The sequence below is a fragment of the Diadema antillarum genome, unplaced genomic scaffold (genome assembly GCF_040938485.1).
Source record: "Diadema antillarum isolate AM-2024a unplaced genomic scaffold, OU_Dant_1.0 scf00000024, whole genome shotgun sequence".
In the NCBI taxonomy this organism is placed as follows: domain Eukaryota; kingdom Metazoa; phylum Echinodermata; class Echinoidea; order Diadematoida; family Diadematidae; genus Diadema; species Diadema antillarum.
The window spans coordinates 1,191,852-1,210,383 of NW_027270913.1; the positions used below are offsets into that span (position 1 = coordinate 1,191,852).

At 40.0% G+C, this 18,532-nt stretch overlaps 1 protein-coding gene across 1 annotated transcript in view; it reads right to left on the minus strand.

Annotated features, from left to right (window-relative positions):
- Positions 1-599: 599 nt before the first annotated feature.
- The window catches only part of LOC139732382 (DNA (cytosine-5)-methyltransferase PliMCI-like), a 37,066-nt gene continuing 19,133 nt past the window's right edge, over positions 600-18,532 (minus strand). The window contains exons 14-32 of the mRNA XM_071643251.1: positions 16,757-16,854; positions 16,160-16,298; positions 15,794-15,877; positions 13,494-13,618; positions 12,687-13,017; positions 12,063-12,121; positions 10,940-11,063; positions 10,303-10,534; positions 9,657-9,775; positions 8,911-8,982; positions 8,182-8,305; positions 7,415-7,566; positions 6,795-6,926; positions 6,163-6,309; positions 5,167-5,484; positions 3,767-3,933; positions 3,100-3,340; positions 2,415-2,531; positions 600-737 (exon numbers count right to left, since the gene is read on the minus strand). Of these exons, the coding sequence (XP_071499352.1) occupies positions 600-737; positions 2,415-2,531; positions 3,100-3,340; positions 3,767-3,933; positions 5,167-5,484; positions 6,163-6,309; positions 6,795-6,926; positions 7,415-7,566; positions 8,182-8,305; positions 8,911-8,982; positions 9,657-9,775; positions 10,303-10,534; positions 10,940-11,063; positions 12,063-12,121; positions 12,687-13,017; positions 13,494-13,618; positions 15,794-15,877; positions 16,160-16,298; positions 16,757-16,854 (2,919 nt within the window). The remainder of the gene's footprint in view (positions 738-2,414; positions 2,532-3,099; positions 3,341-3,766; positions 3,934-5,166; positions 5,485-6,162; positions 6,310-6,794; positions 6,927-7,414; positions 7,567-8,181; positions 8,306-8,910; positions 8,983-9,656; positions 9,776-10,302; positions 10,535-10,939; positions 11,064-12,062; positions 12,122-12,686; positions 13,018-13,493; positions 13,619-15,793; positions 15,878-16,159; positions 16,299-16,756; positions 16,855-18,532) is intronic.

The following is an 18,532-nucleotide window of genomic DNA, read 5'->3' on the forward strand; positions in this document are numbered from 1 at the left end:
CCCACAGGCAAAATGGTAAAATTTCCAGGGAGAGTCCTTGCACGTCTTTCAAACATACAAAAGTTTTGAGGTGAGAAAAACCATCAAGAGAGTAGTAGGTATAGAAACCACAGTCATCTTCTGTTTTTGTATAAGTTTTAAAATTGGTCGTCAGACTTTTTACAAAGCAGCACACAAAATGCTCTTACATTTTGAGTTGACACACTAAATACTTTCTCTGAGCTTGTTGCAAGACTACCCACAAGCAAAATGGTAAAATTTCCAGGGAAAGGGGAAAGTCCTTGCACAACTTTCAAACATACAAAAGTTTTGAGGTGAGAAAAACCATCAAGAGAGTAGTAGGTATAGAAACCACAGTCATCTTTTGTTTTAATATAAGTTTTAAAATTGGTTGTCAGACTTTTTACAGCCACTCCCCCCCCCCCACCCCCCCCCCCCCCCCCCCCCCCCCGCCACAAAAGTCTGAGCGTGAGAGTCCATTCATTATATCTACTCCTCCTCCACTCGAGACCAACCTCAGACAATCCTAACAACACTTTAAATCACAAGTGCTGAGAGGATTAAGGTGGAGGCTACACTCCGCAGTGTGAGAAGGTAAGTCAATCCATGCAGTCCCCATTTTCCTCCTTCAAAGTCTCCAATTTCACTTTCTGCTCCCTCCTGGTCTTCTCCTGCAGACAGATCTTGATCTCCTGTCCAATGGCGGCAGCCATCGGGGGTGGCACGGCATTGCCAACCTTGTGAAAAAATCGCAGAAAAATGTGAATTAAAGACAGTCTAAGGCACAAGTGGATTATACAGATCAAAATCTCTGTTCAGAGTACAAATACAGGTAGAGGACATAAAGTTGGAGACAGAGGAAGATTTGCGGAATATTTCCAAAATGAACAAGACACCATGAAAGGCTGGTTACTCTTCACCTGCATGGTGAAACTGTTTCACCACAAAATCATTTCAAGTTGTCACATACAAGAATCAAGGAGCACGATAGTATCCACAGGAGACCATCACACAAGGCAGTCATTTATTTTACCAAAATTAAGAGTACAATGGAGCTTTATCATAACAGGGTCTTATATAGTGAGATACCAGTTACAACAAAGTCTGAAAAATCAAAAACTTATAAAGAAACGTCTGAAGAGCATTAAACCATGAACATTTCAATGCATTTGAACTGCAAAAAAGAGAAAAAAAGTCTGAAAAGTGGGCTCTGTGCAGAGGAAAACTAGATATATCGCTACGGCTACTGATATGCCTCCGCCATAATGCATGGTTCTCCTAAAAGGTCTATAGTACAATGTCTTGACAATGTGTGATGACAGTTTCACACAATTGGCAAAATATTAAAATGACAGGTTTGACACAAATGTGCTGAATGTTCACTTTCCTAGAACTAGGTTCAATTGGATGAATGATTAAAATGTCAGAGTGCAGGTATTTGGGGAACTGATGATTTTTACTTGACTTTTGACCCTTTTATAAGTTTATGCATTGAGTAATTTTCAAGGTATTGAGAAAAAGTATAATTTCAGTATCAAATGGGAAAATAGCATTATCTAAACCTGGCCTTTGACCTTTGACCTCACAGTTCCAAAGAGAATCACTGTTAGGTTGAACATGCATAAATATGTAAGTTTCATGATGATGCCTTGAGTTACTTTCGAGATATGGAGGAAAAAGTGCAATTTAGCACTTTCACTTGACCTTTTACCTTTTGACCTTTGACCTTTTGGCAAGAAACTTCCCCAAAAATATATATATTGGGTAATATATGCCATACATCAAGTTTAAAAAAAAAAACCTTCAGGCATATATTGCATTTTAAGGAAAGTAGTGATATTTTGAGGAGTTGACCTTGACCTTTGACCCCCTGACCTTTGACCCATGACCCCCAACTTCCCTAGATAATCACTGCCCATCAGTACAAGCATATATACTAAGTTCCATGAAGATACCTTGAACCATTTGCGAGATATGGAGAAAAACATGAAATTTCAATTTTTTTTCACAAAAATAACATCTGACCTTTGACCTTTGACCCTGTGACCCTATAATCCACACAAAGTATTATCCCCCAAGGATATACCCTCATACCAAGTTTGATGTAAAACCACCACACGGTTCTTGAGATATCGACAAAAACAAAACGGGACGGACTGACGGACGGACGGACGGACGGACGGACGGACGACCCGAAAACATAATGCCTCCGGCCACTTCGTTGCGGAGGCATAAAAAAAAGACTGCAATCAGATTAAACTCTGAACTCTCACATCCCTACACACATGAGCAGTGTCTCATGCAGTGACTGCGCTATGAATCAATCATGTAGGGTTAGATGATACACATAATTACGTCTTATACACTGATAAGGATGTTGTTTCCCTTTATCTAGGCCAGCACTGCTTTCTCACCTGTCTGTGCTTGTCCAGGATGGTGCCAAAGAAGCGGTAGGTGTCTGGGAACCCCTGGGACCTGGCGCACTCTCGGACACTGACCACACGGTGCTGCTCTGGGTGTAGAACTCGCCCCTATAAAAATTCAGCAGGAAAAAAAAAAATAGGTAAACAAGTTTGCCCTTCAGTCTGGTCAAGGAAATACAGAAATAATCTTTATTTAGATATTATCATGCAGCTAGTTACATGTCTTTGCTGACTCTGTACAATGCAAGCAATTCTCTGGACACAAAATCAGGCATTTCTTCTCACTTGAAACATCTGATATCAGTTTCAATCTGAAGCACACATATACTACTTGTACACTAAAACCACAAAATATGACAGGCAATGTTTGAAAGTCACCACCCACTGATTAATCCTTTTCACCAGAGCTTCGTTAGTGCTTTATCTTTATAAAGGATTGAAATTGCTGTATGTACATGGCATGTCCTTCACCATATGACAGAATGTGCTAAACTGATTCATTTTCTTAAAATCAGTCTACACATACAAAGAGTGGAAGCTGTCCTGTCACAAGCGTGGCATCGACAGGAATGGACACATTCACCAAAGTCTTCAGATTTTAGTCCCTCTGAGTAAACTCTTACCTGCGCCTTACTCTATGTATTCTTCATCTTAACATCTGAAGTGTCTTCCTCACCTGTTTCCCCATTGGCTCAGGGTTGGTTACTGTGGTACTGAAGAAGCCATTCCACTCCAGTCTCCCGTACAGCCCTGCCCAGTTGTTGTGGCGGTTCCCCGTATGGGGCAGGCACCATGGAATCAGGGTGTTGAACTGGCGATCCGATGGGTCGCATGCATCTCCCTCAGCACAGGAACACACACCCCTCAGGGCACCAGTCGAAGATTTGCCGCTCTTCTTGTCACGGTGGGTGTATCGCCTTCAAATAATTACAAAGATATTCTTGCATGATGCATCTTTTTTTTTCTTGCATCTTTTTTTTTTTTGGGGGGGGGGGGGCTGCAGTCTAAGTGTAATCTCTTCAACATTCATATATTTCAAGAAAAGTCAACTTCTTTGCAAGATATATCACAAAGGGTCGTTTTTGTTTCTTTGCTGGATATATGCCAATGGAATCTCCATTCATTTCATCCAAAAGTTAGGGAAATTTTATGATCTAGAATCATTGACACCATAATGACACTAATATTTCACAGACTATCAATAAGATACTGTTAAAGACATGCATCTTTTCCCTTCTCTGATTTCCCTGTCGATACTGCATAAAGGGAAGTTGTCTAAGGGGAGTTGCCTTTACTGGGTATTTGAGCAAGACACAGAAAATCACTGACTATTGAATACTCACAGTTTTCTGCAGATGGTGCCATCGCGAAGTGTCACTGGAATGTTGGGAAGGTCACGCCAATCTGATCCCGGTGCCAGCGGGATGTGCTTCATGCGGGCAGCGACAAGGGCGCTCATGTCCTTGCAGATGTGGTCCCTCAAGATTGGCTGGTACTGGTTACCTCGGATCTAAGACAGGTGGGTCAGCACATGTTTTTCAGCAAATCTTTTGTCGACCAAAATATAATTCAGAGGTACTCATTTCCTTATTTGGAGAAACCCATGCATCCTCTTTATACTACTAACAAACAACAGACTCAGGAAAACATAGAGAGAACTAAATCATCCCAAGCTTAAGTAGGACAGATAAGTACAGGTACCAGTTTTGGCGTTCAGGAATTTGCAAGGCAAATGGTAACATTTTTGTCATATAAGAGCAAATCTGATATCTGGAAGTTCAATCACAACTTTTGTCCAAGCTTCATGATTTGATTTGTAATTAGACATAGATTACCTCAATGACCGATTATCACAAACCAAACAAGCTAGAATAATGCAAGGAAACATTTCACATCTACACTGGACAGCAAAAGAAAGTACCCACTTCTGTCAAAGGCTGCACACAAAAATTCACCACCTAGAAATAAACAATTTTTGTACACAGGTATGCTGCAATATCCATTAGTAATCACATACCCAATAGCAAGTGATTATCTTTATTACAAAGAAAAAAATGGCATGCACAGCATCTTGGTCACTGAATCAAAAGTCACAAAATGCAACAGAATGAGCCTTACAAGCCTTACAAGATGTGGCATAATTTTCCTGATGGAAGCTCGCTTAGACCAGAGTAAAGTAATGTCCAGTCCAAAGAGCTAACTGATTTTATTCTGAGAATAAGCATAATCAGGAAGGATAGCATCCCTAAATACAGAAAACACTCATTAACATAATATTGACAAAACAGGTGTTCACTTTGACATATTGGCTGTTTAAAAATGTCATCCATTCAGTGGCCATTTTTGCATGGTGGAAAGTGCTATTGTGTGGGACTTTTGATTCAATGACCAAGATGCTGTGCATGTCAAGTTCTTCTTTGTTATGAAGACATTCACTTGCTTATGTGCATGTGATAAGTAAAGGGGCATTGTAGCACACCTCTGTACAAAAATTGTATATTTCTAGGGGGTGAATTTTTGTGTGCAGCCTTTTGACAGAAGTGGGTACTTTCTTTTGCTGTCCAGTGTATATATGTCATAGTAGCCACTACTTTTCTGCCAGTGTATAACATAAACTAAATATTTAATGAGTTCGCATGAACAGGTGGTGTACAGATTAGGTAAATCTGTAAATACATATACGTGGCACTGGTGATAAACGAGGACTGATCTACATTGCTGAGTTACTGAACCTCTGTCTCACCGAGCGTTGGAAAGCAGACTGCGGCTCGCCGTCATACGAGATCTCCAGTTTGTTGGCGCCGTTACTGATGGACGGGAGGTCGGACATGGCATCCCGGACGGTGATGGTACGGAAGGGTGCAGACTGGGACCAAAGGTTGTTGGACTCGATCTTGCGATCGCCGATCATGACGCTCAGCTGACAGGCCCTTGGTGCGAACACATGCAGGGGCTCTGGGTACTTTGGAAGCTTCTCGCCTGGAGCCGCAGCTAGGATGATAGCTCTACGACGAGTCTGGGGTACTCCGTACTGGCCAGCTTGAAGAATGCCAAAGGTGCACTAAACCCCCAAAACAAAAATCGTGATAACAGAGAGAGACATGATGAAAGTGACTATGGTAAAAAACAGAAGGTCACGTCACTTGTCCATGACTTAAAGAGGAAATCCACCCCCAAAAAAGTTCAAAACAAAGAGAAAAATATTCCTTACAGAATGATACAAAAATCAGATAAGAAATAAGGAAAATATGACATTTTGAAATTTCACATATTTTTGGAAGACATTTCTTGACCAGTTCTTTTGAATATTAAAATCAGCAAGTTGATGATATCATGCTCTCATAATTTCTTAATTTCACATAATTTCATGTACAAAAATGACAAACATCTCATATTTCAGCAGTATAAAAATGAAACTTGTCTTAAAAACCAAATGTTGTTAACTCTGATATATCTTGGAATGGGAACATGCATTTTCTTGTATTAGCTAAAAACAACAATTTTCTGAGTTTCATATATAACATACATGAAAACTTGTGAGGGTATAAATATATATGGTACTTTCAGTTGTCTTTATCTAGCTGCATTTACAGAATGCACCACATGCGTGTGATTATGACAGCCTTTTCCTACCACCGATAAAGAAGAAGACTATCAACTGGTATAGTAAGTAAATGGTACAAGCAGTGACAAGTTAATGATTCAGACTAAAAAAACAAAACAAAACCTGATTTCAAACCTGATAACCCATTCTGATGAGACATCTCAGTGCAAGCTTCAGCACCATGTTCTTCTTGTACGACACAAAATTACGAACGTTCTCGAGGAGGAAGAATCGTGGTCGGTAGTAGTCACAGTAGCTCAGGTATGACGAAATCAGTGAATTCTGCAAAGGTGGAAGAAACAGCGAATGTTCATCTTAAGAGTAGAAATGGAAAAGACAACTTTCATATTGGGAATTTAGTCAATTACCCTAACATTCCATTAAACAATAAAAGACAGGTGATTGTAAATCCTGTCATTAGTTTTTGACAAAACAACAACAACAAAAACAAATGATTATCTAATGTTTGCAGGACAACCAGATAGTCTGGTTAACAGTCTGTATCCTGTAGAACAGGTCTTGTGAACAGGTTGCACACACAAGGGACTGGTATTAAATAATCATGGGCACAGTTCAAGTTCAATTTTTTCATTCACCCTTGTGATCAACATGAAAGAGTCTGTCGATATTTATGTCTAGTCCATTCTGCAGAGTGTTGGAAGAAAATTGATCACTTTTCACAATGACTGATTAGTTCACCATGTAGAGAAGTCTTCCAGGCTGTTGCTAGGTCAGACTTTTCGCGAAAAATGAGTTGTTGAGCTCACCTTGAACTTGGAATATTCTCTGGAGTTGAAGCGGTTCATCCCGCTGAACCCTTGGCATGGCGGTCCTCCACACAGCAGCTCAACATCTCCCTTCTGAGGTAGCTTCTGGCCAGTAGCATTCGTCTTCTCACCCTGGATATCAAGATCACAAAAAAAAAAAAGTTTTCATAATCAGGGCCAATGCAAGTTGAATCCAATGGGATCAGAGAAAAACTTTTGACTTCTGTGAAATGTTACTTTATACAAAAGAATTAGCACATATTCATATCCATCAATGGTAAAATTTCTCTTCCACTTAGCCAATTTTTCAACCTGTGTGAGGTTGACTTAGGTGAGGTTCAATGTACGAGCTACTGCTTTAAGTACCAGCTACTGCTTAAAGTTCTGATCTCCCGAACGATAAATGTATACCTCCTAATATAGCATCCTACCCAAACAGAAATAAATATGAATACATGGGGAAAAAAAATCAGACATCTCCCATACTCTGAACATAAATAGCTGTTCACAGAAATTATGACTTTAAGGTCACATAATTCTTATTTCCAACTGGGAATTACTCCCTCATGATCTGGATGGCATGTTACGAGCTGGCAGGAATGTTCTGATCTAACCCACACCTGCATGACTAGACGTAGAAGTTCGTTGCAGTCGTCACTGAAGACGATGGAGCCTGGATTGTTGAGTCGGAAGGCCTGCGCCGCGGGCTCCTCCTTCTCGATGGCCCAGCTGCTCTCACAGATACCAGCCTGGTGAAAACCTTCTGACAGACCTACAGGACAAGAGGTAAAGGAGTTTGCAGAGGAAGAGAGGTGTGAATATCATTTCAAGGAGGACTACTAAAATCATGAGTTTACAATCTATTTACCCAGGATTGAACCAAGCCTTTGGAATAACCTGACATTAAAAACAAGTGAAGTACTTGTGTGTTTCTTCTATCAAAACAAAGATGCTATTGTCCAAATATGCAATAAACAAAACATGTTGTTGCAATGTTACAGACAAGATATCCTATTTCTTCAAGTGTGCAGTATTCTGGTTACTTTTCCAGCACAAGGTCACACTGCATTTACTGGTAATACTTTCACTTACACTCACTGTAATAGCAATCACTTATCTACAGGGGTAAAAACTACAACCAGTATTACATTGTCCACTCAGGGAAGATAGCCAAAGATTCACACAGGTCATATGCCACAGAGAGAACCCCACTCATTTCTTTATCCCTAACTGATGTATGTTGCACATAACAGTCATCCAACAAAAATAGAAAAATGAGCCTGGGCAAAGAGAGAAAGGGATATAACTATTGATAATGTGGTACGAGAGATGATTAGACACCCTAGATATTACAGCTGTTAGGCATGCATCCCGACATCACACATACCTCCACAGCCGGCAAAGACGTCAAGACAGCGCAACTTGTTGAAGGAGACGTCCTCAGAAGGTTTCTCCTCTGCCTTCTCGCTGCTAGACTTCCCTTTTCCTTTGCCTTTTCCTTTCCCCTTGCCCTGGATGAAACAGACAAAGAATGACACATGTAACATATGAACACATGAAGGCATCCATTGCCATGCTGCTACATTGTACTTTGGAAGCTTGGCACTGTTGGGCAAGGAATCATAGTAGAGGAAGTGAATAACGATCAGACAATTTAACAATTCTGATGGAATCTAATGTGATTCAATGTAATTTACTGTGCAGCAAAAACTTTCAAAATTTTCTTTCAGTAAACGGACATGATATATTTTCTTTCCATTTATACTTTCCCAGCATAAAAAGCCTGGAAAGGTAAAGTAAGAACTTTTTTGTTAATAGCAAGTGAGTCTGACAAAGGCCAATAGGTGTCTTCAAAGCTGGCCAAGGCTATAGACTTGTGTTTGTATGTGTTTGAAATGTTGACTGAAATATTGATCGTTGTACTGGCTGATGAACATTTACTGGTTCTTCAGTCAGAATCAAAATTATGATTGAGTCGTACAGGCATTTAGGTCCTCTTTTTTCTTTTTCTTTTTTTTTTTTTCAAATCTGGATCTCCTTCCATGAAAATAAAATCAGGAGATAGAGACAAAGATTACATAACTACAAATTGAATGCAAGGACGTGTGAAACACACCTTCCCCTTCATCTTTGTGTTTCGTGCCTTACTAGGTGGATCTTCAAACGTCTTCCTCTCACTGTCATAGGCCTATGGGAGAGGAGAGGAGGGGAAACATTGAAAGAAACATCTTAAACTGCACAATAATTATTTCAGCATCCCAACATGTCTTCATGAATAGATCATTTCATTCCGAATGAGAAATAGTAACTGAAATGGCTACAGCACAGCGTGCAGATTTATGGTGCATAATATTTCTATGCTCTTTACTTCATATTTTTCTTCCCTTTATAGGATTAAAGTGCAAACAAACACGATGATCTACAAAACTCATAGCATACGGTTAGCCATAAATAAACATAGCTGCTGTATATGCCATGAATTTCACAAAGTACACGTTAGTAAAGACAATTTTAAAAGTGGCAGAATTTGCAAGCCTGACCCTCATTGAAGGAATGACACAGAAATACTATTAATTTTCAAAATCAAAATTAGCAATTTCCCATCTTGGAGAAAATAAACAACCTATTTGTATTGGAAGGCAATATTTTATTACAGGAGTTCTTCTTTTCACACGTATTAGTTGACTTGCAAAAAATAAAAGCACTGTGATATATACCAAGTACACAGCAAACACAGGCAACATCATAAATACACACATGTGAAATGAGCATATTATATCACAACTGGTAGCTTTGTGGCAAGAATATCAACCACTAGGCTTCTGTCACCACTGTCATTCTACGAGGGGAATGACCTCTCACCTCTCTGAAGTAAAACCTGTGGGCACCACCCATACTGTATTCCTCCACACTCTCATTCAGGTCTTCAGCATAGACAACAGAACATTTTCCTTGAACACAGGCTAGCTCCACCACAGCATCTAAACACATCAAAAAAGGTTAAAGAGAAGTTGCAAACATGACAATTTCTTACCCATGCACAGTCTAAGTTGACATACAGTATTCTACATATCTTAATAAGCATTAGACTTTCCAAAACCTAAATCAAATAAATCATTTGATTCAGATTGTCAAAATGTCAGTTGTTGACACATTACCTACATATGTACTTTTATGATTGTTAGAAATAGTGCAAACTATCAAAAGGACAAAATACTTAATCTTTAAATTCTGAACTTTTATTGCAGCAAGTTGTTTTGTTGAATTAACTTTAATATTTGATCTTTCATGATTAAGTCATATTACTGAGTTATGTCAATGGGGAGGTATTTCTAAACTGCAAGTCAGACTGACTAGAACCTATTTAAAAAAAAAAGACATGAAAACAAAAAAAGCACAGCATGGTTTACAGGTTAAGAAAGTGATGAGTTTTGAAGTTTGAACAAAAAAGATTGAAGACTTCAAGTATGGCAAAAACAAACAGACATATCAAGTTGGAAGAGCTAACCTTCTTCACTCCAGTAAAGGACATTGAGATCAGACTGATGAGCAGCGCCACGCCCTTTGTGAGTGTCCTCTGGTCTGTACATCTTATTGACCCTGAGCTTGACCACCGAGTTTGACTTGGTGGTGTAGATGGATGTGATCTGACCGATCCGGAAGGGCTCCGGGCACTCCAGGTTGCTGCCCTTCACATACTCTGAGCTCTTGCGGTAGTTTTCAGGGTACAGATCCTCATCCTTGAAGAGACAGAGATGGAAGGATTAACCCTTTGACCCCAAGGAGGATAACTGTCCCTCTATCTATCTTACTTCAAGTGGAAAATATAAGAAGCAATGCATTAAAATGGTCTAACATGGTCTAAAATGGTTGACATTAGCATTAAATTCTATGACAGACCCATCCATTAGAATCCCTCCCACTGAATTCATCCAGAAGCTCATTCAGTTTTTCAGTGTGTAAAGACAACAGAATCTGCAAACACACCTACCTCACAACAGAACACAACATGACATTAAACAAATCAAGACAGGAATAAAACCACACAATAAACTGATGGCCAATCCATTATAGAATGACACTGAGTTACACAAGATGGGGAGGAATACTATGATCACACAGAAATGGCTCTTGCAAAGACTTACCAGATCTTTTTTGGAGACAGATTTCTTGGGTGGAGCCTTCTGCTTGATGTTGAAGGAGTAGGCCTCTGGTAGGAGGTAAACACCATCTCCTATTTGGTATTCCACTCCTTTGAAGTGACAGGTACTGCAAAGAGCATATGAAAAGGCTGAGGTCAAGTTTCAGTGAGAATGGTTTGCTGGGAACTGTTAAGAAGCGCTGTTTTTTGGTCTTTATCCGATATTCTCTAAACCACCATGTATTCATCTTTTTTCTGCTTTGAGGACACTTGTTAACCTCTGTCATTGATTGTCTCTCTTTTTGGCTATAATCTTTTTTTTACCCTCTAGTTTGACAGAGCTTTGATGACATGATTGGTGTGAACATAGCTTCTACATGTTAGACATTGTCAGGGCAGGTTTCAACATCTCTTTAGTTTATCAACAAACTCTCTCCACTGTCTACAAATTAAACAACAAAGTCCTGGAATCACACTCTTAATGAGATGTAATACAAAATAGTTGATCTCAACTTAAGCTGCAGTCAACACTTAATTCTCAATTGAGCAAGGAGCCAAGTACTCCAAGCCCCTTAAAAAGGACTTTGGCATTTTGGCACAAATGCTGCTACCAATGGGTTTGAACCAGGACCCTGCAGATAGTCTGTGGTCATATCCATATGAGGCTGCTCCTCCACACAAATTACTTCACTTGACAATGAAACTCAACAAACATAAAATGTGAAAAATACCAACACACAATCCCACATCATTCCTATACACATTAGGAGACAGAGGCTATTTGACCAACTGGTACCAACACATTTACATGGCAATTCACTAGCTACCTGCATAAGGGTTATCAATATTCACACATCAAAACATCAGGGGAATTCCAAAGAGAATTCTGGGATATACTTGGGTTTTAAATGAACATCAACAGGCAAAAATAATTCAATCAGAAATATTTTCATATTCTCCTATTGAGATATGAAGAAAATATATGTCATTTTATCAAGAGGTTCCCAGAGAATCAGGGGGACTTGGCAGCTTTGCTTGCATGCTTGTTCTGTCATTTGATGATGGTACACAGAGGTTTCAAAGATGGCAGACTCTACGAAACACAAAACTTTGGTGTGATCCTTTACCTGTACAGTGTCTTTGAGTCTTGCACTTCTGCCTTCGTGCCTGGTCTTGGAGATTCATCCTGATTGCAAAAAAGAATACATAATTACTCTCTTACAGTGAAAATACAGTCAAATCTGTATAAGACGGCCACTTAAATAGAAGCATACCTGTGGCCTTAATGGGAAGGTGACCTGTCTGCACAGAGTGACAAGTCCTCTGGCATGGATACAGTGAAGCTGGTGTTTCAGTCACCATATCATTTATGTTTAATAACTTTGTTTTATTATCCCTCATTGCAGTATATTTACCAGCTGGAAAACTAGCTGACATGTCCTGCCTGCCACAGATGTTTTGATTATACTGTAAAAATTGATATTTTCGCGCTACTAATTTTTCGCGCTGAGCCCGGTAAGAAGAGTTTCGTGTGTTTTTAATTCCGCGGAGTCAAGGCAGTAAGTACCAGAACATATGGCATGCAAAAATGTTCATGTACTTTTATTTTCGTGCTAGTTTCTGGTTGCGCGAAATGCACCTGAAAAAAAAAATCACCTGAAAAAAAAATCAAATCACAGAAAATAGCTAATGGCAGGTAAAAGCTATGAGCAGGGACACACAAAAGTTCAAGCTACTGTTGACCCACAAACCTTTTCTATCTTTTCTAGCTTCAGGCAACATTTGCAGAAACGATGCGGTGGAATAGAGTCCGGCCGTTCCAGCACCTCCTCGTCCTCAAAGCGAGCCAGATCGGGATCATACCATTTCTGGTAGAAGAACGTCTTTCCATCATCCTCCTTGACCACGCGGTCCGACTCCGGGTCATCGATGCCACCAAGCATGTGCCAGTCGGGCGAGGGCGCTTTGTAGATGACAGTGCACTTTGAATTGACAGAGGCGAGGTACGTGTCTTGGCACTCGTCAACAAGGAAGACCTCCAGGTGGTCAGACGTCTCCCCAAGCACAGTCTCAGAACCATATCTGGGGAGTAACCAAAGTCATGATTTATAAACACAAATCCTTCATGACACGGGCTATAGGCTTGCAGTCCTGGCTGTCCCCAAATATAAATAGAAGACCAAAATACTGAACAATTTTCGGTATACTCTCATTAAACAAGATCTAGAAAATTTACAGAGAAGCCTCTTGCTCTCAAGTTCTGAGAATATGTTTCTCCTTCTACAGTAAAGTCAGTTTCTGACTTCCATATTTAATGATTAGACATTCAAAATACACTCTTGAACCCTACCAACACATCAAGAACAGCTTTCATTGAATTAGAAGATGCAGTGTTTCGATCTGTTATCAGCATTAACTGCACAAAAGCTGAGTTTTACGCTTATTATATTGACAGATCATGTCAAACACAAGGATTGGGGGTGATAATAATGGGGTGTGTGTTTGTGTGAGTGAGTGAGTGGGGGGAGGGGGTAACAAAAAGATTGTGGTTAACTCACACAAACCAGCGAGCGTGGAACATCATCTCCCCTTCCTTCTCCTCCCACATGTAGACCACCTTGGCAATGAAAAGAGGCTTGGTCGGATCATCTGGATGGATGTGAACGCAGTCACCATTTTCAACCTGGCAGATTGGGACAGACACCAGAAAAGATGTACCATGCAGTGTAAAAAGTGTTGAAAAGTTCTTACAAAAGTGCGAGTGCTACTCTCACTATAATGAAAAAAACAACAACATATAAATAAGACAAAGACCAAAAGCCCTGGCTCCTCCTTCAAAGCGAAGTCTTCCATCTACCTCATCCAAATGCTGAAAGCAGCTGAGATTATATGAATCATTACTGCAGAGAGATTATTCTTCTAAAGTAAAGGTACGTGTATGAAAATGCTTTTGAGTTGATTATCCCTAAATTGCCTTACCGCTTTGTCAGTCAAAGAGAATATCTTTACATTGCACAGAGCATATGTCAGTCGTCAATCAAAATTGGACCCTGGTTGGGATCTATCTACTGTGAATTCATCCAGAACATCTTGAACACCGAGATAAAATCAAACCAAATCAAAATGCTCATAACAGGAGTCACTAGACACTGCTGAAATTGATAATTATTCTGAACTGCATAAATTTCCAGAGATTCATTGTGTTCCTACAGCTGTTTTCTGTCTTCAGGGATATGGCCATATTACATATTGGATTCAGATCATTTCAGTATTCATACAGTCGGACATCCAGGCATTTATGAGACAAGTGACTGGAGTGAAAACAAACCTATGATCAGCATCACACAATTACCTACTTTTCTTCCGAAATTGCCTTCAAAATTCCATCAAATTATCAGATATGGTCCATCTTAACATTTCTGATAGCTGCAAGAAATTTTACGATTTATGAAAAAGAACAGTGGATCAAGAATTCTGCATGCCAACAGTCCAAGTTTGTGAACACACTACCGTGTCGTCTGTTTCATCATATAGATTCGTACACTGCTTGTGTGCACTGCATTCATGCTCAAGCTCAGCACATGTACAGGCAATTCACAGCTGTTTGTTTTCACTCAAGCTACTGAAAGTGGTGTGTACCAGACCACAAGAACACCTGTGCCAGATCTGGAGCATCCGAGAGCTCTGTCGAGAAAGTGTACCTAATAAGTTATTTGTAGACGGGGTCACGCATTTTGTAGCAAGAGGGTCATTCACCTGGCTTGCTTAAATTACAGTACTTACAGATGTCCATAACGAAGAGAATGAACTCTTTGCATTATGATGTACGTATGTGCATGTTACGCACATTTTCACATGCAGACTTTTGGTATTCTCAACATTTTCGGAGCACATTGGAAAGTGGTCCACTTTTGCTTAGGTTCAGTTCAGTATGGTAGACTTTAGGAGCCTTCCAGCACTCCTCTGCTGCGGGTACAGTATAGTTCAGTTTGCTTTAGGAGAGCGCTCGAACACACCCCAACATAAACCATAACCCTAAAAAGGCCGGGAGGGGGTTGAATCAACCCCCCCCCCCCCCCCCGACATTTTTCGCGACTACTCCTCCGCGCGAAATTTTTTGACGGCGCCGTTCACCGACTTTTTACTTTCAAGTCTCGCGCATCTTTTGATACCATTTTCGCGAAAATTGTGCATACCGCTACGACACTGCATAATGTTTTATACATGCCTGTCAGACTGAAAATGGCTTAAAAACGTGATTTTGTGTATAAAGTCTATGCAAATGGAGTTTTCTCTTCTTATTCATAAAGATATAATTATTTTCACTTTCATAGGCTGAAACTAATTAATTTTAGCATAATTATGCTTGAAATAGGTCCTGTCATAAATTTGTGGAAAAAAATGACAAAACAAAAAGGTCCAAAAAACAGAGAAATTCATAAAACAATAAAATACATAAGAAATTGATTTCGATACCAATTTTTTTTTTCAAGTACATTGTTAGGAATGCTACAAGGAATGTTTTCACCAAAAATTAGGATTCTAGGAGCTTTAATTTCAGATTTTTAGAGCAAAATGTATGATTTTATGCATATATTAGCATAATTGATTATTATGACGAAAATTTCCATTTCTTTTTGTATAGCTTGGTAGATTACGCCACAGTTAATGCACGTGCCAAATTTCATGGCGATTGCGCGATCGACGGCTGAGATCTCGGGGGGGGGGGGGGGGGGGGGGGGGGGGGAGGGTTGAATCAACCCCTCCCCGGCCACAGAACACCCAAAAAAGCCGACTGGTTAGGGTTAATAGTTTGTCTGTCGTCCCGAATGCAATAGATATTAATGCTGCAACCTACCCTTTCATCTCCAATCATTGCTGCTGTGTAGTACGCTCTGGTCTCTGTCACTTCTGATGGCTCTCCAATCCATGTCACCTTTGCCTGGGGATGGGGAAGGTGGTATGTATTAGAAAATTACTCACTCCATATCACATACTCTTCTCAGAACTAAACATGTTCCTTCTGAACTGCAAATCCGTATTATTGCTTCTTACAAGAACAATGTACTGAAGTGCCTCTTACGTACTGCAAGAAAAAGAGCATTAGCATGGTCACTTCCTCTATTTCCATGACAAAAAAAAACAATAACAAAACTTACAAAGGCATGGGTAGAGGTCAGAAAGTCTAGTTATCAGCTACTTAAAGTATGTGTATATTCCTTACCCTTTTCTTCTTTTTGAGAGGTGAGCCCAACTTTCTGCCTTTCTTAGATTTCCTCTCATCAATGTTTTCCTTGTTGTCTGAGTCTTCCAAATCATCCAGATCATTCTCATCTGCCTCCTTTACTGCCATGTTGGGACACCTGTGTGAAAGACAGCAAGGGAGATTGCATAGCAAGATAGGAATCTTTGGGTTAACGTTTTATTTTTCTGAGAATACACCCTAAGTCTGGATCGTCTCATGGAGCTCTCTGTTGGATTAATACAGGTTTCATATCTAATTCTATCATTTATTTAAACACAGCACATATTCCTCAGACAAAATCTGAGATTTATTTTGATTTCGCCTTTTTAATACTAAAGCATGCAGATTACAGTACATGTTGTAACATTTGCAGCTGTGCTCCTGTAACCGTAATGAAACATGGCACAAAATTGAGGATATCTTTTTTGAAGCATTTGTTTAAAATGCAAATGCATTGTGTTCTTGTAGAATTTTGAATTACTTGGCAAGAAGATGTTAATCATAGGCATATCAATATTTTTACTCCCATATTTTCCTCATGACCCACTGGAGCTCATCCAAATTTTGCTTACATACCTTCTCTGGCTGCAGGCTTGCTTGGCTTTCCCTGACCCACCAAACTTCACCATGTCCTTACATGCCACACACTTCCCACAATCAGGGGCTTGACAAATCTGAAGAGTTGAAAAAAATAAAATAAACATAGGAAAACAAAACCAAGCGAATAAACAAAGAGAAATGTCGAGAATTGTTAAATCAAACTGAAAATTCAAGAATGAGTTTTCAGTTTATCTATCAATGACCCATGCACTATCATTCTAACCATCTTGAACATTCTAGCATTCAGCCATTTAAACTACTACTATAAATATGCCACAATGACTACCTAAGAAGAGGCAAATGGTAACATCAAACAAACCAGAATCAAATGTTTGAGTCAAACAAAACAAAACATAGTAAAAGAGAGGAAAGCACTCGTAGAGCGCAGAACTCTGCCAAGCAGCTCATTTCCACCCATTATACACGCATGCTGAAAGATCAACCAACATCCCAGTATAGAACGTAGAAGCCTTTTGTTTACGTCATCAGCTTCCAGCTACGCGGTGCCTCACCTGAGCAGAACATGCACTTTAAAGTATGCAAACCATTTAAATATGCGCAGCTTACCCTCCCAAGTTCATTGACCCTATCTGCTAATATAATAAGAAATCCTTCAAAAATTCATAAAAATCCCTTGATCTCTACCAAAATTGTATCATCTGTTTCTAATACAGTCAAACTCGGATACCTCGACGTCGGATAAGCCGAATATCACTTACCTCGGGGGCAAAATGAAAGTCCCGATTGTTCCTATGGAGTTTCCGTGTATTAAAATTCGCGTAGCTCGAAAAAGATAACTCGAAGTTCGGTTACCTCGAAGGGAAATCTAATGTCCCGATCTCTATTAACTTATTGTTTTTCCCAGCATGTTGCTCGAATTGAAATTGCAAACATCACTCAGCATCTCCGATTAAGCGCGCGTGGACAGCGAAGACATGTCACAAATGTTTTCACATTCGATTGTAAATATTCTGAGACCAGAACAATCGCGTGCCCAATTAAGAAATACCCGATACACAGCTGACAAGGAAAATCCCCAACACCTACCAACACATGTACATGGTATGCACATAGCACCCGTGCCAATGGAGTGCTTACGATAGCACTACGCGCTGCCCCATCGGGTGCTTTTCTTTAAAGGGACACAGTCCTCACGAAATTTAAAAAAATATGTTGTTGTTGGTACCTCCAATGAACTACTTTCACCAAAAACAAACTTTAAAATCACCAAATAAGCTCGTACATTTTGGTTGAAAAAGTGTGAATCTGCATGGTGAATATGCTAATGAGCAAGTCTTGGCGGAGAGTCATACGTCGTCGATGCACAACTCTTCCCAGCCGTGTTCTGCTCGTTATCCGTACGCTCCCTAGTTTACCCGGATGCATGAAGACGTCGGTGGCTACTCCGACTCGTATTTGACATTGTTTCTACGTTGTGTGTGTGTGTGTGTGTGTGTGTATGTATTGTGTATTATATTCGCACGTGTGGACGGTACAACTAGATGATAGATCTACTGTAGATACGCGTACGCACCCCGTACGCGGTTTGCCCTTCGCACTTTTCCAGTCTCAAGCGCAGCTGCAGCCCTACCTGTCGCCGCTCATGCACGTTCTATAGTACGTACAGAGTGTACATATTTGTAGGTAGAAACGATTCTACACAGGCCTGCTAGTACACTACAGGGGCGACCGCATTCAGCGTCGTCTGGTCAGGCTATCTTACATCAGTAGTTTTGCTCGAATCGTGCAGAA